The sequence below is a fragment of the Phyllostomus discolor genome, chromosome 5 (assembly GCF_004126475.2).
Source record: "Phyllostomus discolor isolate MPI-MPIP mPhyDis1 chromosome 5, mPhyDis1.pri.v3, whole genome shotgun sequence".
Lineage (NCBI taxonomy): Eukaryota > Metazoa > Chordata > Mammalia > Chiroptera > Phyllostomidae > Phyllostomus > Phyllostomus discolor.
In genome coordinates this window covers 32,520,319-32,545,183 of record NC_040907.2, presented here as the reverse complement: position 1 = coordinate 32,545,183, position 24,865 = coordinate 32,520,319, and the positions used below count along the sequence as shown (strand labels likewise).

General features: G+C 41.8%; 1 protein-coding gene across 4 annotated transcripts in view; it reads left to right on the top strand.

The window, feature by feature from the left end:
• Positions 1–24,865, top strand: part of LOC114496696 (cytochrome P450 4A11-like) — a 189,255-nt gene that overhangs the window by 149,174 nt on the left and 15,216 nt on the right. Inside the window, exons 1-5 of one of the 4 annotated variants that reach the window (XM_028512387.2) lie at positions 16,707–16,919; positions 20,895–21,036; positions 21,727–21,771; positions 22,239–22,366; positions 23,364–23,488. In XM_028512387.2, coding sequence (XP_028368188.1) covers positions 16,722–16,919; positions 20,895–21,036; positions 21,727–21,771; positions 22,239–22,366; positions 23,364–23,488 — 638 coding nt within the window. In that variant the 5' untranslated portion in view covers positions 16,707–16,721. Of the gene's footprint in view, positions 1–16,706; positions 16,920–17,407; positions 17,535–20,894; positions 21,037–21,726; positions 21,772–22,238; positions 22,367–23,363; positions 23,489–24,865 lie in introns of those variants that run through there. The other 3 variants (XM_036026036.1, XM_036026035.1, XM_036026038.1) reach the window with 3 other exon arrangements.

Sequence of the window (24,865 nt, the reverse complement as noted above, 5' to 3'; positions counted from 1 at the left end):
TATAATACAAATAAATTTTTTAAAGTACATTGAAGTTATCTGATCAAGAACATACTTTGCTGATGGAGCATAAATTAATCATTAGGTTTTGGCTAGAAATAATGATTTCTACAAAAATTAATTCAAGGGTCACAGGGTTTGCAAAGCAGAATTGCAAATAGACAATACCTACTGTGTTCCAAAATACATTTTTGGGAAGAATCAGTCTTGCATTCTTAGCCTTTGGATTTTCTGAGACAACAGATTTTTGGTTGTCCAATGGTCTGGATAATGGATGTTAGGTGATCTGGAGTTATAAACATTCTTTTCTTAATCCTTCAGAGGGTAATCAGAGGGTTATATATAGGGCATATGGATATTACAGGTATAGATATGGATAGATATAATGATATGGATATGGATATACAGAGTTCAAAAGTTTAAGTTCCTAGTCAAGCTAAAGCAGGAACAGAATTATTTCTTTATGCCTTAACCTACTTGATTTTAGTAATTTAGTAGCTTGACTAAACAGTGACTTCCCTTTATTTCTGCACTTTATTTCTCAACTTGTATAATATTAAGTTAAGTAAATCTCAATAAGTTAAATAAATGTCTTCATTCATCCATTATATTTGTTTGTATTGGGTGCAATGCAGAAAATGATAGTTTTACTTGAGTAGCAATAAGTAACATAACCATTGGGTATAATGGCCTTTGCTAAGCTACACTCTCATTAGGAATAATAATAATGACATCAAAATAATATTGAGCCAATAGATATATATCTTCACTTTCCCAGGTAGGCATTACTAGACCCATGTTATAGATAAACATATTGAAGCCTAAGGAAGCTAAGTAACTTGGCCTAGGTCTGTCCTCTGTACCTCATGGTATTTCTAAGCTATCATACATCCCCTCTCCCACCAGTCCTTCTCACTACACAGACACACAAGTGAGTCATAAATTTACCAAAACTTGATAGTATGAATCTACATTCATTATTGACTAAATATAAACATCTTTCCCTGAAGAAATGCAAAAGGGAAATAAGCCTGAATTATGCATTTTGAAGTGTTCACTATTACCAAATTTAGATCATCTATTTCTAAGTAGTTTTGCACATGACCACTATTCATATTTCTTTAAATGACTTAAACTTCTGAAGCTTAGAATAGAGTTACCTGCTCCAGCTAAAACAAATTCTGGACATTACTCAAAATTTAAGAAATATACCCAAGTCCCAACATTTTTGTGAAACAGGACCCAAACTTCTCTGTGGACAACAAAAGACACTATTTTTCTAAATGCAAATACCACATAACTTTAATAATAAAATAGTATCCATTCTGACAAACCCAAACCATGTGTAAACAAATATGGAACCTTAAAACTTTAAGATGAAACTTGACAAAAATAAAAGAAAGGAAATGCTCTGTATTTCCAGGCACATTTAAAAATTTTTAATAAACTTAATATATTCCTCTTTGTGATTTGATATTAGCCAAATTATAAATAATTCCATTTCTTCAGTTGCTTGAATTTCCATGGTTAATAGCACTAGCTCTGTTAATCATGGTCATGTTACTTCAATTTTTTAAATTATTACTATGAAGAAAGATATTCTACTATAACAATAAAAATGGGGATTATAAAAACAAAATGAGTGAAGAACCAGTTTTGCAAAACTTACATGTATATTGATTGTATTTATGATAATGATCTCAGCATATTTGCAGAAGTATTAATTGTTCAATTTTATATTTATTTATTCAAATAATTAATTGCATTGGTAATAGTTCTGATGGTCACTTGATTTTTTCACAACTTTTATATATTTTTTACAACAGATTTTCACCCACTTGAAATAACTGGTTTGGAGGAAGAAATGCAAGTATGTCAGCATCTGTAGTTTAGTTTTGAAATGCTTTAACTGCTAAGTAATCTCTCTGTCAACTGCATGACAAAAATGATGTTTAAAATCTTTTTGCCAATAACCTGCTATGGGTTGGGAGCATATCAATCTGGAAATGCTCATCCAGTGGGAGAAATGGCCTTTCTGCCCTACCCCTGTTCTGCATTAACTCTTCCCAAGACAAGAGATCACTGAGCCAATAATCAGAGCAGGAAAAAGTGTGGATTAATATCTGCAAAAATTATCCTTCTTTGTTTTGGATCAACTCACAGATCAAACCTGTGGTCAATTTTCTGACATGTGCTGCCTTTGTGAATAGAACATAAGTCCTGGACTTGTGGTATTTAAGCAAGTGATAACTTCTCTAAAGCCCAGTTCACTCAGTTCCAAAAAATGGAAATGACAATAGCACCTACCACCATCAGTTATTGTGAGAATTAAATGAGGTAAAAAAATGCATAACACTGAGCGCTGTGCTGAAACAGTGAGTGCACACATGTTTTTCAATACTGTAATTATCAGAGAAACAAGTGCTCCAGCCAGGAACACTTGGGGAAGTGAAATGAGGGGTATGTCATTCACCCATTCAGTCACAAACAAACATACATTAAACAAATAATATGTATACTAAACAACTATATTCCATCAAAAAACCATATGTGTAAAGAGCTAGAGACACTGTCACACAGCTTACTATCTACCACATATTTCCCACCACGTGAGTGTATATTAAGTGAATGATTAACTATGGTTCAAAGTCTTTCCTTAAATGCCTTCCTCTCTACATTTTCCAAAACTCTGAATGAACCAGCTACAACAAACCACCATTGAGAAAATGACAAGGTGGCTTTCCCTCCAGAAGGAAGCTGAAAGCTTGAAATTATTTTATGTGCTTCTAAAGAACTAAAAGTTATAGTCAAAATCTTTTTGACAGAAAGAAAGATGTTCAAAGGTACAAAAGTGGGTTAAGAAACAGAACGAGTAAAGGCTTTAATTACTTTTTGTTTCAGACGAAGTGACTTACTTTGGGAACAAATGGACTTTCAGACTGTTGCAATTTTTTTAAAAATCCATACCTGGGGGGCATCTGGTCAAAATGACTAAGTAGGTAAAATGGTACTCATACCCTTTCATAACTACAACAAAATTACAGTTAAACTACAGAAGAACCATCATTCAGAACTGCCTAAATTCTAGCTAAACAGAAGTCTTGTGACTCAAGATATACATAAGAAGCCACATCCAAACTGGTATGAGGGGGCAGAGATGCAGAATGAGCTGGCCCCACACCCACCTGTGGTGGTAAAAATGGGAAGGGATATCTTGGCTGAGGAGTGCCCCCATGAGGAACAAAGGGTCCCAGCTCCACACCAGGCCCCCACCCCAGGTTTTCAGTGCTGGGAAGAGAATCCCCCATAAGTTTTCACTGTGAAAATGAGTGAGGATAGTGGGTGAGTGAGATGGAGGTCCACTGGAGTCTTAGGCAGTCCCACTTAAAGGGCCGATGCCTGGACTTACTTGACCTCACTCACTCTGAGCTCCAGGTTGGTGCAGCAGTTTGAAAGGCTTTAGGTATATATGGGGAGAAACTTAGTGGTCCGGCTCCAGGGTATAAGCTGGAGGCACAGTTTTCTCCAAGACAGAAGTTCTAGCAGAGGTCACTGTTTCTTTGCTGAGCCCTACATTGACAGAACCAGCAGATAGGTGCCACATCTGAGCACCCATCAACCTGGCTAACACTGTTCACCTCACCTTAGTAATACCCTAAAACCTCACCTTGCTAAATTGAGGACTCACCAGTGGCTTTTCATATACATATAATGTCTTGCCTCAAGCTGTGAACTTTCCTAAAATCTCTCAAAAGTTCACACACCCCATACAAGCAGCATCTGGCCTTGGTGTGTCCTGTACATTTTGCTATGTGGTCCAACACATCACGCTATTGGCAGCTGGCCTTGATTCCAAGCTAGGCCTCTCCTGGGCACCTCCAAGCCCAGCACACATAGCAGCTATCAGCACATCACTCTGTAGCTCATGCCTGGTTGCTCTGGGCAGTACACAGGCAGTGGCTGACCTTGGCCTACAACTTTTGGGAGACTCCTGAGGCAGCACACACACACAATGGAAAACTTCACACGACACCTGAGCATCACCAACAACCTTCACAAGTGACACACTCAAGGAGTAGATTCATTGGGATGAAGAGCACTTCTGAAGCAAGTCCTTTTCTAGGTATCAGTACTGCACAGCAGATCCTCCACTTTGGTCTTGGCCAGTGCTTGAAGCTGATCAGCTTGGGCAAAAATTCCTTCCATTAATTTGCCAAGAACAATCGAGTCTCAACTATAACAAGTAGGTGCACACAGATTATACAAAGATGAACCTGGAGTGCTCAGCTCATGTGACCAATGAAACTGTATCACTGGGCCCTATAGAACACCTACTACATTAGGCCATGCTACTAAAACCAAAAGACATAGAAACTCTACCTAAAGCAACTCTACCTTACCTAATATATAGAAGCAGACGCAAGGAGGCATACAAAATGTGGAGACAAAGAAACATGTTCCAAATGAAAGAACAGGACAACTTTAGGAAATAACTAAACAGAAGGGAGACTAATCTTTAGGGAACCCCTTTGCAAAGCGTAGAAATGTAGCTCAGCACCCACATGGAAAACCAGTGGGGGTTCAAGTTGGCACACAGCACCACACCCTTGAAGAAGTTCTCCTGTGAAAAATCAGGCCTCCACTATACCCAGGCTGCTTTGTGACTTGCTCTTGCTAAAACTCTCTCACCCCAAGTTCAGGCAGCAAATGCTTGCTGCATATCTTTAAAGTAACTTCCTGAAGTCTATGCTAATTCTCCCAAGGGTTAAAGTGTAATCAGACCTGTTATTCTTATCATTCCCTTGCATTTGCAACATTTTTTCTTTGTTAATCTGTAAGAAGTAATCAGTAACATCCCTTCTGTTGCTATTTGTAAAAAGTAATTACCTAAAGCAAACCTAAGTATAATGAATGAAAACCTTCCTTGTTGTATGCTATTAGAAAGCCAATAAAAGGCTGTCAAGGCAAGGGTCGGGGTGTTTTCCCCTTGAGAGAGTAGCCATGCCATCCCTTTTCCTCCACAGGACTCGGTAGTCCATGTGAATTTATCTCGTCTCATCCATAACACTGTGGACACTGCAGGTCGGTGTCCACATCAGTAATCTACCAGATGCAAAGTTCAAAACAATGGTTATAATGATGCTCAATGAACTTAGATGAAGAGAACATAAACAGTGAGAACTTCAACAAAGAGATAGGAAACATAAAAATGAAGATAGAAGACAGAGTGTATTCAGAAATGAAGAATATGCTAACTGAAATGAAGAATACATTACAGGGGTCAACAGTCAAGGAGACAAAGCAGAGGACTGAAACAGTGATTTAGAAGATAAGGAAGCAGAAAATACCCAATCCAAACAGGAAAAAGAAAAAAGAAAGCAAAAAAATGACCATAGTTGATGGACTCTCTGGGAAAACTTCAAGCACACCAACATTCCCATCATGCTGTACTAGAAAGAGAACAGAGAGAGCAAAGCATTGAAAACCTATTTGAAACATGATGATGGAAATCTTCCTTAACCTGGTGAAGGAAATAGACATACAGCCAAGGATGTGAAGAGATTCTCAGACAAGATGAACCCAAGAAGGCTCACACCAAAACACATCATAATTAAAAGGCCAAAGGTTAAAGACAAAGAAAGATTCTTGAAAGCAGCAGTTAGTCACCTATGAGATAGCTCCCACAAGACTGTGAGCTGATTTTCAACAGAAACTTTGCCATTAGAAGGGACTGGCACACACACAAAAATACAATGTAATGTAAAGCAAGGGCATATAACCAAGATTACCAAGCAAAGCTATCATTTACAATCATAGGACAACAAGTTTCCCAGATGAGGAAAAGGTAAAAGCATTCATCATCACCAAATCTGTATTACAAGTAATGTTACAAGGTCTTCTTTAAGAAAAACAAGAAAGATTAAAAATGTGAATAATAAAAACTTATCTATGAACAATTAGTTTAAATACATAAGGATTAAGTGCTCTAATCAAAAGACATACAGAAGTGATAATGGGAAAAATACAATATAAAAATTTTTAAAAAAACACATATGGTTGCTGAAGGGATAACAAAACAAGACCTTTATGTATGGTGTTGGCAAGATATTCATTTCAGATTGAAAGACACATGCAGACTGAAGGTAAAGGAATGGAAAAAATATTTTATGAATATGGAAACAAAAGAAAGCCTGGGGTAGCAATACTTGTGCCAGATAAAACAGAATTTAAAACTAAGGAAATAACAAGAGATAAAGAAGGACCCAGCAATTCCATTTTGGAATATTTTCTTTAAAAAACCCAAAAACTAAATTAAAAAGACATAAACATTTATATACTCATTGCAGTATTATTTAAAATAACCAAGAGACTTCCAGTCAAGATGGTGACATAGGCAGACATAGCTTGCCTCTTTGCACAACCACATCAAAATTACAACTAAAATATAGAACAACCATCACTCAGAACTGTCAGAAATTGAGTTGAATGGAAGTCTGACAACTATGGAATTTTAAAAAACACACCCACACTGATAGGAAGGGCACAGATGTGGAAAGGGCTTATCCCTCACCCATGTGTGGTGGATAAAATTTAGGAAGTATACCTTGGGAGTGAGGAGTCCCAGTCCTACACCAGCCATGCCCCCCCCCCCCGCCCCCAGCTCAGGGTTCCAGTGCCAGGAAGGTAAGTCCCCACAACTTCTGGCTGCAAAAACCAGTGGGGATTGAGTCAGTGGAAGAAACTTCTGGAGATCCAAGGAGTTCCTCTTAAAGAACTCACACATGAATTCACCTATTCAGACTCACTCCCTCTGAGCTCAAGCACTGGGGTGGCAGCTTGAAAGGTACCAGTGGCACACAGGGAGAAACTGAAGTGTCTAGCATCAAGGTAAGATGAGGCCCTTGTTCCTTTTCTAAACCCTCCCATTTCCACAGAGCCACGGAGCCACAAAGCCAGCAAGCTGGTGCCATATCTGAAATTCCATCAGCCCAATAACACTTTTTGACCTGCCTTGGAAATCTCCAGAGACTTCACCCTACCCAACTTACAGGCCCACCCAAGCTGCTTTTCAATATGAATGACTGTTTTGATTCACACTTCACCACTTTCTAAATTCTCTCAAACAAGCAACAACTGGCTTCAGGGAGCACTAACAGCAGTCAGTCTAGATTCACAGCTTGGCTTTGCCTGGGATTCTCTAGTCCCAGCACAAGTAGCCCCCATCTCAGATTGCTTTAGAGCTCAGGTACGGTGGTCCCACACAAAATACAGATGGGGCATAACCATGGCCTGCACCACCCAGGAAACTCCAGGGCCCACACACCCAGTGGACAACTACAGACCATGTTGAAGCACCAACACCCAGCTCCTGCATAGCTGATCCATCAAGATGGTGGATCAAGATGGTGTAGAGACACAGGATGGATGTTGGTGGTAAGTGATCACTGCCAATCCTTGTAGCTGACTGGCCTGAGTAAATCCCTCCCATTGACCTGCCAACAGAAATCAAATCTCAACTACAAGGGCAAGGTGTACTCAGCCCACACTAAGGGTGTACCTGAAGTACCCAGCTTGGGTGATAGCAGAGGCTGTGCCACTGGACCCTACAGGACACCTACTACATTAGGCCACACTACCAAGACACAGAGTCATAGTAGCTCCACCTAATACATAGAAACAAATACAGAGAGGCTGCCAAAACAAAGACATAAAGCAATATGGCCCAAATGAAAGAACAGATCAAACTTCCAGAAAAAGAGCTAAATGAAATGGACACAAGCAATCTATCAGATATAGAGTTCAAAACACTGGTTATAAAGATGCTCAAGGAATTTGGTAAGGACCTCAACAGCTTAAAAAACATCCAGTCAGAATCAAAGGGTATACTAATGGAAATAAAGATCAATTTTCAGGGAAACAACTGTAGAGTGGATGAAGCTGAGAATCAAATCAATGATTTGGGATATAAGGAAGCAAAAGCAACCAATCAGAACAAGAAGAAAAGAGAATCCCAAAAATGAGGATAATATAGGCAGCCTCTGGACAACATCAAGAGGTCCAAAATTCACATCACAGGGGTCCCAGAAGAAGAAGAGAAAGAGCAAGAAATTGGAAGTCTATTTAAAAAAAATAATGGAAAGAAACTTCCCTAATTTGGTAAAGGAAATAGACATGCAAGTCCAGGAAGCACAGAGAGTCCCAAACAAGATGGATCCAAAGAGGCCCACTGCAAAATACATCATAATTAAATGCCAAAGTTTCAAGATAAAGAGAGAATCTAAGAAGCAGCAAGAGAAGATAAGTTATTTACCTACAGGGGAGTTCTTATAAGACTGTCAGCTGATTTCTCAAAAGAAACTTTGCAGGCTAGAAGGGATTGGCAAGAAATATTCAAAGTCATGAAATGCAGAGACCTACAGCCAAAATTGCTCTACCCAGCAAAGCTATCATTTAGAATTGAAGGGCAGATAAAAAGCTTCCCAGACAAGAAAAAAGTAAAGGAGTTCATTATCACCAAACCACTAGTATATGGAATGTTAAAAGGACTAATTTAAGGAAAAATCAAAACTATGAACAAGAAAATGACAAAAATACATATCTATCAACAATTGAATCTAAAAAAACAAACTAGACCAACAAGAAGACAGAGACAGAATCATCAATACAGAGAGCATTTTGTTGATTGCTAGATGGGATGGGGGTTTGGGGAAATGGGTGAACAAGGGAGTGGACTAAGTAGTACAAATAGGGAGTTACAGAATAGCCATGGGGATATAAAGTACAGCATAGGAAATGGAGTAGCCAAAGAACATGTACACATATTCCAAAGACATGAAAAATGGTGGGAGGATTGTCTGAGGGGGTAGGGGGTACTGGGGAGAGTGGGTCTAAGTGGGGAAAATTAGGACAAACTTTTATCATAGTCAATAAAATATAATTAAAAAAGAAAAACAATAAAATAGCCAAGATATGGAAGCAATGAGTCTATTAATAGATTAATGGATAAAAAATAAATGGTGCCTATATACAATGGAATATGACTCAGCCATTAAAAAGAATGAAATATTGCCATCTACAACAACATGGATGGACCTAGAGGTTACTGTACTTAGTGAAATAAGTCATATACAAAAAGGAAAATGCCACATGACTTCACTCCTGTTTGGAACATAAAACACAAAATAAATGAACAACAGAACACAAATGGACTCGGAGATACAGAGAACATTTTGATGGTTGCAAGGTGGGAAGAGGATGGGGGCTGGGAGAAGAAAGTGAAGGATTAAGAAGTACAAATTGGTAGTGACAGAATAGTCATGGGGATGTACAGTGCAGCACAGAAAATATAGTCAATGATATTGTAATAACTATGTATGGGGTTAGATGGGTACTAGATTTATTGGAATGATTACTTATTAAGTTATATAAATGTCTAATCACTGGATTGTATACCTGAAATTAACATAATGTTGTATGAAAAATAAAAAATATTTAAAAAATGAATAACCCACAACTGGTACACAAGGAAGTAGAAATAATAAGAGCTGGCAGGAATACATCACTTTCAGAAATAGTCCCTTGCTTGATCCTACTGACCATTCTGAAATGTAGGGCAACAGATTTATTTCACAGATAAGGACATGGAGATACAGAGAGCTCCCAGAGTGAACCAAACATGAAAGTGAGATTAAATTCATGTCCCTGGTCTCAGCTGGGTCTCTTGGCAGTCATTACAAAAGGACTGGCATGCAGGTTGTAAAAATGTATAAACAAAATTCTCACATGAAATGAATTCAGGAAGCCAGAAGAGGGAGCTGTATGCAGTACATGGATTCTGGAGCCCAACAGGAAGAACTCTGTGTTTCTAATGACTCTCCTGACTTCCTCTTCTTTTTGAAAAAGTTTCCTTTGTTTCCAGGACTTGTGTGTGGTTCACCATTAGACCACATATCCAAAATTGCAATTGTTTAAGGTCAATAGTATTGTTTCACATTTGTGCCAGCCCTTTCTGGCCAGAATTTTCTCAGAACTGGTTGTATGGCATGTGGGAGCTGCCAAAAAAAAGGAGGGTATTGGAAAGGAGAGAGTGGAGATCAAATGACCAGCTGGTCTTAAGTGGACTAAGCTGAGAAACAAGAAAAACTTCAATGTCTGGGATAGGGGCTAAGTCACACAAGTCAGAGAGACCCAGCTGAAGAAGCACAAAGGGTGCTGACATCTGGGCCCAGAAGAGGGAGTCACGGTCAGGGTGTGAATCAAGGGCCAGTGCAGAAAGTTAGGATGTTGTGATGAAGGTAGACCTCAGTCTCCCACGTTCCAGGGTGCAATAGACACGTAGAAATGGAATTTGCATGTTCCAAAGTCCTGTCATTAACCCATATTTTAAATTCCAGATGGAAATTCCTAAGTCAATCCTGTTTATTTTGGGGGCTCAGAATGCATTATTCTTCCCCTGCCCCACCCCAATATAGATACTTCCTATAAAGGACTTGGTATTTTTAAAGAAACTTAGGCTCTACACATGAACTGACTCAGACATTTTAATGAGTCTAGTGGTGCCTAGATTTAACTGACACTATGGTCCCTGAGAAGTTGCTGGCAACTTCTCTGAAGTGTTGACAGGTCCTTATGCTTCTTGTTTGCCTAACAAAGTACTGACTCTACCTTTGAAACCTGTTTCACATCTGATCCCTTCTCCTAAGTCATGCTGCTGCCACAGTTATGAGTCACACATTCTAGCTAGTCACTCTGCCACCAAAAAATCTCACTAGGTGGCCTGTGGGATAATGTCAATAACTTGCTTCAAAACTACCATGGGTTTTAAATAGGCACTGCCTTAAAACATCCTCTTGCTCCTTATGGAATGCACTGCTCACTAGAAGTTTACAAACCTCCCTTTACTATCATTTTTGCCTTTCACCATTCACCTTTCATTTTACTCCTCATCTACACTGAACTTGTCACCATTCCCTAAAATACCATACTTCAAGCTCTTTGTCTTTGCTCTTCCTTCTTTCCTTAAACCAAGCCTTGACAAGAGAGCCAAGAATCCAGATCAGAGCCTGGCTCATCAGAAACAGTTCTAAACAGTTCCAAAAGGACAAGGAGCAACAACAGCTTGAGAAAAGCATAGAGAAGTTCCCCTGTGGGGAGAAGGGTCATACTTGACCCTGACTACATGAAGATGATCCTGGGAAGATTAGGTGATAGCTAAACCAGAATCATAAATCCCTGGCAGGGGAAGCTCTTTTCTCCTAGGTACATGCCCTTGAGTTGTGAAATTCTGGAAGAGATACAGTTCTGCCATCATTACCTGAACTCTCTACCAACCCCACAAACCAACACAAAACTACCAATATTTAATAAACTGGATGCTTAAACAGCTATGTGAGGCTCAATTTCTTTTTTCTTCTCTTTCTTTTTCTTTTCCTTTCTGTTGTTGTTCAAGTACAGTTGCCTCCATTTCCCCCCACCACTCCCCCTACCCCAGTCATCCCCACCTTCCCCCGCATCCCACACCCCCCTGGTTTTGTGCATGTGTCCTTTATAGATGTTCCTGAAAACCCTTTCCCCTTTCCCCCCATTGTCCCCTCCCCTCTCCCCTCTGATTACTGTCAATTTGTTCCCTTCTTCTCTTTTTTCAAATATACTCCCAAGATACATTTTATTTGTTCCTTTGAAAAAGAACAGGGTCTGAATTATATACACAGTTTCTCCCTGATATTTTCTATAATTACCACTATGGCTATTTTTTAAGGATTCATTTAATAAAAACACGATTCAGAAAATGTACACATGTAGGCACTATAGTTACTATTTGAAGGAAAACATCCACATAGATTTCATGTTAATGTTAAAATGCTCAACAGACAGGCTCTCTCCTTGCAGGAATTTCAGACTCTTACCCTTGGTTTAGAAAAGATAAGGAAACTGGGTAAAGTACTCTTTTCTTTTTATTTATTTTATTATTGTTCAATTATAGTTGTCTGCATTTACTGCTCACCACTGTCCCCCCCAACCCAGCCAAACCCACCTCCCTTCCTTGCTTCCACCTCTCCACCTTGGTTTTGTCCATGTGTCCTTTGTAGTTGTTTCTGAAAACCCTTCTCCCCATTATCCTCTCCCACCTTCCCTCTGGTTGCTGTCAGATTGTTCTTAATTTCAATGTCTCTGGTTATATTTTGCTTGCATTTTTTTTGTCAGGGTCCTATCAGAAAAACAGAAGCAGCAGAATATATACTGGTGGAGGGAAAAAGACACACCCAGAAGGGGGTGCTCATTGAGCCAGCTGGCAGCTCTCCTACCTCATCAGTTATCTCCCCTTGGAACAGCTAAGCTTAGGAGGCGCACATGTAAGTCAGGCAGTGCAGGTGATTGAGAAGCTGACTGAGTAGAACAGAGCTGAAAAGGATTCCCAGCAAAGGTCTGGAATGAAAAGGGGAGGAGAGGCAGGTGTCTACTCACCAATTTACTGGAGGAAAACGTCATGCACTTTTGGAACCTTCAGATCTTCACAAAGAAGAGAACATTTTGTTAAGCACAGACTATGGGATTCCCAGAAGACACTTACAGATAAATGGGGTGTGGGCATCAGCTACCCAGATTTATGGTGCAAGCCCAGGACCCCTCCTGACATAGTGCTCTGAGCCCTTTGTTCTCTAGAGGGCCAGCCCACTCCCAAGAATGCTTACCACTCGGCTGTACACTGCTTGGGAAAATCAGACTCATAGATGTTCAGGAAGCCAAGGAACTGTCCATACCACAGTGGGTGAGCATAGGGGAACTGGTGGGCCCAGGTTACTGTCTTGTCCAGACTCCCTGTTCTCTGGATCTGTAATGGTGACAGATAGCCAGACCACTCAGTAACCTAACATTACCAGCCATGCCCTGAGTCCCTCAGGCTGCCCAGAAAGACCCAGGGAACCTCCCTCCTCCTACTTCTCCATCCCAGCCTGTCAGCCAGTCCTATCCATCTCTGGGCTCAGTTCCCTCTCCAGCCACAGAGTCACTGCTTTATGTACAAGCCACCCTCACTGCACCTGGGTTAGCTCAACAACCCCAAACTGGCCAGCCTGCAGCCACCTAGTGCCTGCCAATGGCCCTCTATCTACGCTTTAGCCAAAAAAAAATTCCTTTTTGGAATTAAAATGTTTTGTTAAAAAGGTAATAACAACTTGTTGTGAAATTTTATAAAACACCTCAATTCTACCACAGTTAAGTCATTCCACACGTGTTTATTGAAGACCTAATAAGTGCAATTTATTATCTACATGTCTCAAGGGAGTGAGACAGACATTAGCCTGCCCTTTCATTCTGTGGAGAAGACTGATAAGAAACAAGTAAACAGTTAAGTAAAATAATGCTAGTAAGTTCTACAAAGGAAATAAACTCTGTTTTATAAGAGACACTAACAGGGAAGACCTGCTTGGATAAGAGTGATCTACATGGCCTCTTGTTGGAGATGACTTTTAATATGAAACCCAAAGAATAATAAGGAGCTGGTTATGTGAAGAGTAAGGGAAGAACATTCTAGGTCGAGGAAACAGAAAGTACGGAGGCTCTGGGATGGGAAACAGTATGGTGTCTTCCAGGAGCTGCCTCATGGTAGGACAGTGGCCTGAGAGGATGCTGGGGAAATCATTCAGAGGGTGATGTGTGCTATGACACTTTGACAGGGTTATTGTAAAGATGAAAGTAGATAATATATGAAAGCTCTTGGCACCATGTCAGCACATAGTAAATATTATAGAAATAAATGATAGTCAAATTGCAGGAAATCTGGAGTTAGAAATTTGAGGTGATGGTCCTAACTATAGCTCTTACTTGCTTTGTGACCTTGAAAAAGCCAACCAGCTTCACTAGGGCTCAACTTTCTTTCTGTAAAATAAGGTTAATACCACTTGGTAGAGTGAGGAGTAGTTGTGATTGTGCTTTGGAAACGTATAAGCATTAGGCAAATATTAGGGAGATATTTCTTGAAAGTTCAGCTGTAGGATAGCACTGTGCAGGGGCCTGAGTACTTACTCAAAGTTGTCTGTATACTTCATTTCAGGCGGAAGGTAGTGACACAGAACATTGCCAACTGAAAATAAACCTGATAGTTTTGTGTGATCCCTTACATGGAAAAAAAAAGGGAAATATTTAGGTGTAAAAAGCTTTTCCTTGGTAGATACAGTCTTTATGGAGAAGCAAAATAAACATAATAAATTGCATCAGCATCAAACCCAAGTTTATCAAATGCAGAAAACAAGGGGTTCTTAGCGCCACTGACCCACAGAACTAATGCTTCAAGAGGCTGCTGGGGAGATTGACACCACACCACCTCCTCTGCTTTTCTGTTGCCTATAAGCTGAACCAGAAAAAAATGTACAAATAAAAATAGTACTGTCCTTCAAAATATGGCAGCCAAAACTGTCTCTAGTCTGTTTAATGTGGTGACTTATCCAGTCCAAGGTTTTCCTTGGTCCCTCCTTCCTTCATTCATTAGTCAGTGTTCATCAGGCCTTGTGAGTGGGCACAGTCCTCTGGTCCAGGCTATGGGAAGCATGAGGACATAAAATACCTAGTTACCACTTTCATGGAGACCTTGGTCAGAGTGGCAGGATATCAAATGAGTGAAAAAGATATTTATTAGTTAATAAATAAGAACCAAGGCAAGCACAACTTTCTAAGAGGAAAGCTGACAATCAACAGACAGTTGTGCATTCCGCTTTGATCACTTTGTTATAAGCTTCTCTCGCATTATTAAAAATTCTCCATGAATACCATTTTGATGACTGCTACAACTAGCCACATGGTTTCCCCAACCCTTTCCCACAAAAGCTGCCCTGGATAGTAAGGCTTGCATTTATGCCACTATGTGGAGTTCATGAAATACTCATCTGCTACTCAGAAACACTGGATAAAACACATCAAACATGACATGCATCCTGGAAAGTTTGGGGACCACCAGTATGGTCTGATATCTCAACCCCCAAATCATCTCTTTATGTTAATGGTTGACAGCAAATCTCTGAAGTCAGGCTGCCTGGCTGTGAATACTGACTCCACCCCTTACCAACTGGGTGACCTTGGGCAGGCAGCTGACCTCTCTGTGCCCTTTTTGCTCACCTGGAGTAGTGGGATTTAAAAAATATTTTATGGGATTGTTATAGGAGAAAACACAAATCCTTTGCTCAGTGCCAAGAACATGGTAAGTGCTCAGTAAATGTTAGCTATTACCAAGCATTATCAGGCCACCTATATAGAAGAAACAGAGGACTCAGACCGAAATAGAAAGAGTTACAAACAAAATTTACACCCAGGCTTTCTGACTCTGAATGCCACTTCTGCCCCTCATGCTGATGGTGAAAAGCCCGTAGTGAGCCAAGTAAGAGAGATTTGGGGTACAAGGGTCCCTGAGGTTGTAACCAGAGGGGCAGAAAATAACCACAGAATTGGGGGAAGATTGGGAGGAATGGGTGTAAAAGGTTACATACATGGGCCCTTGGGTCTGGATAAGAGCCCAGGATTTAGGGGAGAAAGTAAACAACTTGTGTTGTGTGAAGAGTCACCTGTCACAAGGTAGGGCAGGGGAGGCGGGTGTTGGGAGTAAGAGTGTAGACATGTAAAGGAGCTGGTCAGGAGGAAATGACGCCCTTTAGGAGGCTGGCTGCCAAGGAATTTTCCAAATATATTTTGTTTTACTACCCCAATTGTGGGTCTTGGATTTGATATTGAGGGAGAGAATTATAAAAACAGTGAGGGTAACAGGTTAACTTGCCCAACGCCTTTCTCTTGTATACATAATCTCCATGATTGCTTCAGTGCCCATCCCCCTCTCTGGCACTCTCCACCTGATGAATTCCTACTCATTCCTGAAGACCCCATTCTCTTCCTTTAGTTTTCTCCTCATCTGAGTAGACACATACCACCGTTCATTCCTCCAGTAAAGACCTTATCATATTTTATTGTACTGTTTTCTGACCTTACGTGCTAAATGTGTACTGTAAAAAGTATTTGTTGAGTGACTGAATGAATGAAAGAATGAGCATTCCTATGACATTCTTGGGAAAAAGATTATTTTTCCACCTACTAAAGGAGAAACTGAGGCTGAGTGAGTATAAGTTGCTGATTTCATATGCAGTGGGACATACCTGGGGCTGAACCTCCTGAGTGCAAGTTTAGCGCTCTGCGGACCAGCACATTCACCGTGCATCATAACTGAAAGGTGGACTAGGACAAGTGTGGGGAAACTTCCAAGGCAGTTAGGCAGGCAGTTTTAGAGAAAACAGAGAAGGATCCTAACCCCAGCCCAAACTCTCAATGACCACCTTCCCTATCTGTAACTACTTTGTATCTGCAATAAAAATAATAAGGAAATAACCACACCTACAGAACATTTGGTGAACTAACTGTGATTTCTGAAACTCGGGATTCATGTGTGTTTTGCTTGCAGCTGTGACATGACACCTAGCATGCTGGCTGGCACATAAAAGGTGCTCATTGTACATTTTTAAGGAAACTAATGAGTAGAAAGTTGAAATGTACACAACCATTGTCACTGTCAGCTAAAAAACCTTTTCTTCGTATTCCCCAAGGTGGAGCAAACACAGTTAATCAGCTCTGGTGGCTCTAAGCTCTACCCTCATTCTCCACCCTCCCCACAGGTGGGAGGGACAATATTTCCAGACTGGCCTTATGTGGTCAGAGACAGTCAACCATCCAGAAGCCACTGCACCATGAGTGTGTCTGTGCTGAGCTCCACCAGAGCCCTGGGGAGCATCTCTGGGATTCTGCAGGTGGCCTCCCTGCTCTGTCTGGTTCTGCTGCTGCTACTGAAGGCAGCCCAGCTCTACCTGCGCAGAAAGTGGCTGCTCAAAGCCCTCCAGCAGTTCCCGTGTCCTCCTTCCCACTGGCTGCTTGGGCACCAACAGGAGGTAAAAGCAAGTGAGACAGGGGAGTGGGCAAGCAAGGAGGGTAGGGGATCGCCAACAGGGTCATGGTTAACAGGTCTGTGGGACAAAGCCTTGTTGTATGAGAAGCACATGGTATTGGGGACAAAACCCAGTTTACCCCTCAGGGGATGGCTCCTCATCCAATGTGCTGGTGTGCTCAATCTGTCAGATCCCCCTTCCTTAGGGAGATCTGCAGGGTATATTGGCAGCCCAGCACTGTGAGAACAATGGCTGTTCCTGAGTCTCCCTGCTGCAGGATCACAGAACAGAGCTTCTAGATGCTTCCCTGCCTATGTCCACTCATTTCTATCCCCTCTGCCAGGTCCTAAGCTTCCTGGGACTTAAACATGGGTCTCATGGATCCCTGCCTGTGGGGGTTCACAATCTGCGGAGAAGATGGACAGGGATTTAAAGAAGGTGTCAGGTCATAGGAAGAGAGGCTCACTCACAGGGTGGCTGTGGATAAGCTCAGGTGTAGGGGACACACCAGCTAGGTAGGCCTGCGACTATGGGATTTTTCAGACTGGTGATGGCAGTGCTAAATCCCTGACAAGGTACTGGCACATATGATCAGGAATGCTTCCAGGATGGTCCAAGGTAAGGAGTACTGGCATTGGAGTTACACCAGTAAAAAGAATGTCTTTCCCTCCCAGCTCTCATACCCCAAACTCCTGCCCTGTGAGCTCCTTTTGGCTGAGGATATCATACTTCTTTCTGTATCCTCAGACCCGGCACAGTGCCTGACACAAAGGGATGCTTGACTCAGGTATGCAGACTAACAGGAAAGGAGCAGCTTGCAGGTTGGGTGACAAACAGCGCTACCCTGCCAGCTCTGTTAGCACTAGTCCTTAGGGGAAGGGTGCAGAGCAAGGTGAGGGGCTTGCTTGGAGGGAGACTACCCTAGGGTTTGTGGATTGAACAAGCCTGAAAAGAAAAGGAGGACAAGTGATTATCAACAGAGTGGAGCCAAAAATTGGAACTCTTCAGGTCAACCACAGAGAGACAGCCAAAGCCCAGTTTGTTCATGCAAATGTGGTACTAATGACTTCCAGATTATTTGGTGATTTGGAGAAATTGTGACTTGTGTTGATGCAGTTCTCACTGTTGTGAGATAGGATTTGATGGAGGGCACAACTACACTTTACTCCTGTGACTTACCCATTATACTGAGGCCCTTAGATGACATATAGACTCAGAAACAGAATGTTTATATATTTATATAACAAATAAACTTCATGCAGCCAAATTTTATTGCTTTTATAATACTGCCTGAGATTTTCACATATACAATACCTCTGTTATTGGCTAAGTCATGAATTGAATGCCAGATGTTCCATTCACATTGAAGATAATCTTTCAGACTACATGACGACTGACAAGGTGGGCAGTTAACCTATGGGCTCTATTGCTGAGATACCTAGATTCATATCCCAGCTCTACTACATACTTCAAATGCCTTCTCTATCACTCCTCCTCTGCAGCTTGTGGACACAGACCAAGGGCCACCATTACACTCACTCTGAATTTAAAATAATTTTAATGCCTAAGAAGGACAACCATGTGGAAGGTACAACCTCTCTGCATTAAGTAGAATCCAATGGGGACTATAGAAAAGGGAACTAATGTCTTAGGGATTCACATAACCCAAATTGTGCCATTTCCTTCCTTGTCCTCTCACCAATACAGGCATACCTGCCATTTCAGCAGAGCCCACATCTGACTATTGCTTGTGTGGCCAAACCATTATCTGTCCATCTACACTTTTTGTATCTCCCTTTGGGGAAATTGCTTTGTGGTTGCAGTTCCCAGGATCAGCCAGGTGAGGACAACTCCAGGGCAGCACCACCTGTGTGGAGTGGCTGAAGCGCAGGGGTCAGATGGACACTGGGTATTTGCCTACAGGTTTGTAACCCCTGCCACCATGGGCAACATCCCCTCTACAACAGTCTCTACTGGCTCTGGCCACAGACACTCAGGGACACCTGGGAGTCCCAACTGGTGGTCAGGAGGGCAGACACACTAGTGGATGCCCAAATGGGCTAGAGAGAAGAATGGAAAGGCACAACAAAGTGTAGCTCCTCTCTGTCCCAGAGGGATCTAAGGAGAGTGCCCAGGAGCAGAATTTTCAGGAGGCTTGGGCACCAAGCAGTCGGAAAGAAGTCACGCTACTGTGCTGACAGATTGTCTCCACATCTGCACCACCTGTTGAACATAAGCTCCATGAGAGCAGGGACCTCCAGCAACTAGGATGATGACTGACACAAAGAGCTCAATACACAGTTATGAAATAAGTGAATGACTGAATCCATCTACTCATCTACTCACTTGTGTATTTGCTCATCACTATGAAGAAAACCTTTTGGGATGTCTTTGCAGCCCATCTGCTCTGAGATTTCTTTCCCCACAAAGGGTGGGCCCCTGAATACCCTATACAACTCCAGTCACAGTTGGTTGTAGCAGGTGAACACCTTGGCCATATTACAGTCCATCTCCAACAGGATTCCCAGTACCCCTCAGACATGACATGTGGTAGAATAGTTCCAATTCGGAAGGGTATAAGTGTTCTTTCCTCCACATGCCCTCAGCTCTGTGAAGTCAGGGACTATTGTCTGTTTATCTATGACCATATTGCCAGCTTATAGAAAATTTTTGCATAGACCCCAGTAAACACTTGCTAAGAGAATGAAAACATTTATGTGCAGAGAAGAAGAATGAGAGACTCAGCCCTAACTGCCCTCCGGTCCCTGGTTCTGCCCCTTCCACACCCTGATTGACTCTTGGCCTATGCCCTGTGAAACACCATGGAGCCCACAGCCTTCTCATTGTCCCTTTTCTCTTTCTTACATTAGCTCCAGATGATATCTGTCAATTGCAACAAGAATTTTTAACAAGACTCACTCATTCACTCTCCTACACATGCTCATTCATTCCTTCTCACAATTCTTTATTCTTATAAAAATAAGGCATAATTTCTAAAAGCCATGCTCTAAGAATACAGAGATTACAGATATTAAAGGTAAGTTTGCCAACACAGGACCCTGCAATTAGAACACTGAGTTAAGATATGATAAAGGAGACACCCAGGTTGCTGTGGGAACACTGAGGTCAGCAGGCTTGGATGAAAATTGGCTCACCTGAGCATAGCCTTTCAAGGTTTCCTCATTCTTCAGTGAAATAGGAGAATGTAATAATCCATCCCCACTCACAGATGTGCCTTGTTTATTACACAATTGCACTACTTGTTAGGGTGCTTAAGAAAAAGGGTGGCTAAAATAGCAAGATTAATTGTCTCACAGTTCTGGAGACTAGAAAATCAAAATCAAGGTGTTGGTAGGGTTGGCTCTTCCTGAAGACTGTGAAAGAACCATATGCTCAAGTCTTCTCTCCTTGGCTAGTAAACCACAATCTTCTCCACATGTCTCTTCATATCATCTTCTGTCTGTGAGTGATGGTTTCTCTGTCCACACTTCCCCTTTTTCATAAACACAGTTATAGTAGATTAGGACTCACTCTAATGACATCTTTTTAACTTAATTACTACTATAAAGGTTCTATCTGGAAAGAAAGTCACATTCTGATATACTAGGGATTAAACCTTTCAACATATGAATTTTAAAGGGACAAAATTTAACAAATACCTCAAACATAAGTCTATGAAAAAGGCATGTGCACCATTCAATCTGTAACTGAACATTTATCAAACACGTACTAAGTGAAAGTTTCTGAGGGCAGTTCTGAGTGAGGGCTCAACCAGAAGCCAGAATCTGACTTTAGATCAAGTTTTGATGAAGAGCAAGAATCCAGATCACAACCTGGTTCATCAAAACCAGTTCTAAGCTCCTGATCACTACTTAGATCCAGAATTATCTCCCTCTAGCTATCTTAACCTTCACCACCATTCCAAGCACTAGACCTAAAGAGAAAGGTTTTGTTGATTTGTCTTTCCCTTGCTTATAGTTCCAGAATGACCAGGAGCTACAACAGCTTCAAAAAAGGGTAGAGAAATTTCCATGTGCCTGTCCTCGCTGGCTGTGGGGGTGTGAGGCCACATTCCTGGTTTATGACCCTGACTACATGAAGATAATTCTAGGAAGATCAGGTGAGAGTGAACCCTGAATTTCATCTGGAGCAGCTCTTTCCTCTGTGTTATGACATTTCAGTGGAGACTTTAGTTCTGCCAGCATTCCCTGAACCCTCTACCAACCACTGTCCCAGACCACAAGCCAGCTTAAGGTCAACAATATCTGCTGTAACTGAATGCTGAAACATCCTGCTGGGCCAATATTTTTTCTATCTTCTTTATTTGTTGTTTCCTTTCCTTCCTTCCTTCAATTTCTTCCTTTCTCTTTTAATCAGATTGTGATGGTATGTTATATAAAGTCCCCAGATCTTAAAAACAATTTCTACCAACCCTGACTTTGGTGTCTCACTTCTAATTGTTGCCTGTCCTGGAGACGTGAAGCTCCCACAAACTGCAGGAAGACCACAGACTGCTGCATTTTCTGTAGCACTGAATACAGTGCCTATGTTTCTTGCTGATTGACCATTCTAATCCTGTGGACATTCTGCTGCTGGGACACTGAGTCTGCCTTCCTGAGCCCACAGCAACTGTTGGGAAAGAGAGACTTGGAGATGGGAGGCATGTTGGAGACAAACCTGAGACAAACTTCCAGCTACAATCTCAGGAAGGGATGACAGCCTATGGTCTGGACAACAGCTGCCTCTTGGGGATTCCCTCCCTTGTTTGAACACCCCCAGTTTACTATAATGCCTTTCTATTAACTTTCAGACCCAAAGGTTCATGATGACTGCAGGTTCCTGGCTCCGTGGATTGGTAAGTATGTCTAACCAGTACTGTGAGGTCCACCTGCCTTACCAACAGCTGTCTCTTTGACTCACAGAGAACAACAGGTAACCAGCACCATATCACTGCCATCATCAATGAATCAAGCCTTATTTCTCTTCTAATAAAACCTCACTGCTTCTAGGTCATGGTAAGAGCTCCTCTGAAACTCAGCTTCTTCCCATCACCTCTCAGTGCTCTTCAATGTTTTCAGAGTGACATTTACTTACAACCTTCTATTACCAGTCCCCCTACTCTATCTCACCCTTTAACTCACAGCTGTCATAGTAATATTCCATGTAGCTTTCACTTTGGGAAATTCACATTCCTGAAATACAGTGGCCTTTCCTTCCTTTGCCCATGATGTACCTTCTTCTGAGATCCCTGGTTCCTTACAAATTGTCCCCTGTCATCCTTCTGCTTCCATATCCCCACCCCATACTCCTATCTGTGGCCAGGGTATGGTTTGCTCCTGTTGAATGGACAGACATGGTTCCAGCACCGGAGGATGCTGACCCCAGCCTTCCACTATGACATCCTGAAGCCTTATGTGGGTATTATGGCCAACTCTGTCCGAGTGATGCTGGTAAGTCCATCCCTTTTTTATCTGCACACACCCAATCTCAGCACAACACATGTGGTTCACTCTAGGATATATGGATCCTTCAGACATCCACCAGATAGAGCCAAGCAGAATAAATCAGCCAATCAGAACTTACCATGTGACAGAGCTTCCCAAAGTGGATGGGACAGGAAGTACCTAGGCAGCAGCTTGAATCCACATGACTTTGGTTACTGCCGAGGGAAAGGAGGGCCATGGAAGGACCAGGGTGCACTCACCACTCATCTGCATATCTTCAGCACAGTGGACTAGAGGAACAGTTCTTCCTCTTCACAATAAGACAGACTTCCACTAGCACACCTGAGCAGTGAAAGCTTCAGTGACAGGGTGGACATCCCAGGATGACATTCAGGGGGACTCTGGCTTGGAGCACAGGCTTCAACATGAAATTGAGTCACTGTGTGGAAGAAAATGGAGATTACATCCTCACTCACAGAGCCAGGTCCTGCCATTGCATCACATGTTACCTAGTCTCTGATCTCAACAGCTATGCTCATTTCATGAAGGAAAAGAATTAAAAAGTCCCTGGTGTCCCTTCCTCAGGAGCCCTAGTACTGGTCACTTAGGTGTCCTCTTGCCTTGACATATTTGCTACCTAGAGCTAAAGGGCACCAGGTGTCCCTTGAGTCTAGCTTAACCCCACAAAAAATTCCCTCTTTGTCCCCTGAGAAACAATGTTTTCTGGTCTGCTTAAAAGTGATTACCATAACTAATTTCTAAGTTTCAAAAATACTTCACGTCATTATGAGAAAACATCTTTAATTTTATAATAAAAGGTTGTGAGAATATAGCTCTAACTTTATCATTGTTTGCATTACAGTCTAAAAGTGCTATAATGCCTCTGTTCTGGAAAGTGAAGGGTTCCAAACAGGTGTCTGAAGAGACAGAGAGACAAACTAGCTATGTCAGCTGAGGCCCTCTGGAGCAGTAGACTTGGATCAATGTCTCCCTTACACTACAGGACAAATGGGAGGAGCTCATCAGCCAGGACTCCCATCTGGAGATATTTGAACACGTCTCCTTGATGACCCTGGACACCATCATGAAGTGCGCCTTCAGCCAGCAAGGCAGCATCCAGACAAACAGGTCTGTCATGATCCTTGAGCTGCAGGCTTTTTGTTTCTGTCAACTGATATGGACTCAGTGGGAGGCAGTTTAGGCAGGTACAATGCTCACCAGCTCAAAAAGCAAGAATCTGTGCAGAGCTGCTGACCATGGACAAATTTCGGTCCAGACCAATGCTTGACTCAACCACATATCCCTGACACCTGGCAAAGGCTCATTCCCGGTTGTTCATATCACTTCTTTCTTCGTTTATTTTTAATTATATTATTGTTGTTTAATTACAGTTGCCTGCATTTTCCCCCCACCACTCCCCACCACCATAGCCAAACCCATCTCCCTCCCTTGCTTCCACCCTCCGCTTCGGTTTTGTCTGTGTGTCCCTTATAGTAGTTCCTAAAACCCCTTACCCCCTTTATACCCTCCACCCTCCCCTCTGTTTACTATCAGATTATTCTTAATTTCAATGTCTCTGGTTATATTTTGCTTGCTTTTCTCTTTTGTTGATATTGCAGTCAAAGGTGAGATCATACGATATTTGTCTCTCAACACCTGGCTTATTTCACTTAGCACAATGCTCTCCAGTTCTATCCATGCTGTTGTAAGACGTAGGAGCTCCTTCTTCCTTTCTTCTGTGTAGTATTCCAATGTGTAAATGTACCATGGTTTGATCCACTCATTTACTGATAGGCACTTAGGTTGCTTCCACCCCTTGGCTATTGTAAATTCTGCTGCTATGAACATTGGGGTGCATAGGTCTTTCTGGATTGGCGTTTCAGGGTTCTTAGGATATAATACCAGCAGTAGAATTGCTGGGTCAAAAGGCAGTTCCATTTTTAGTTTTCTGAAGAAATTCCATACTGTTTTCCACAGTGGCTGCACCAGTCTGCATTCCCACTAACAGTGCACTAGGGTTCCCTTTTCTTCTCATGCTCTCCAACACTTGTTTGTTGACTTGTTTATGGTCACTATTCTGACCTGTGTGAAGTGGTGTCTCATTGTGGTTTTAATTCGCATCTCTCTGATGGCTCGTGATGCTGAGCATCTTTTCATATGTCTCTGGGCCCTCTGTATGTCCTCCTTGGAGAAGTGTCTGTTCAAATCTTTTCCCCGATTTTTAATTGGATATTTTGTCTTCCTGGAATGGAGTCATGTGAGTTGTTTATATATTTTGGAGATCAAACCCTTGTCTGTGGCATCATTGGCAGATATGTTTTCCCACATAGTTGGTTGTATTTTCATTTTAATGCTGTTTTCTTTAGCCATGCAGAAGCTTTTTAATTTGATGAGGTCCCATTTGTTTATTCTTTCCTTTATGTCCCTTGCTTTAAGGAACATATCAATGAAGATGTTGCTGCATTGAATGTCTGAGATATCCCTGTTGTTGTTTTTGTCTAGGAC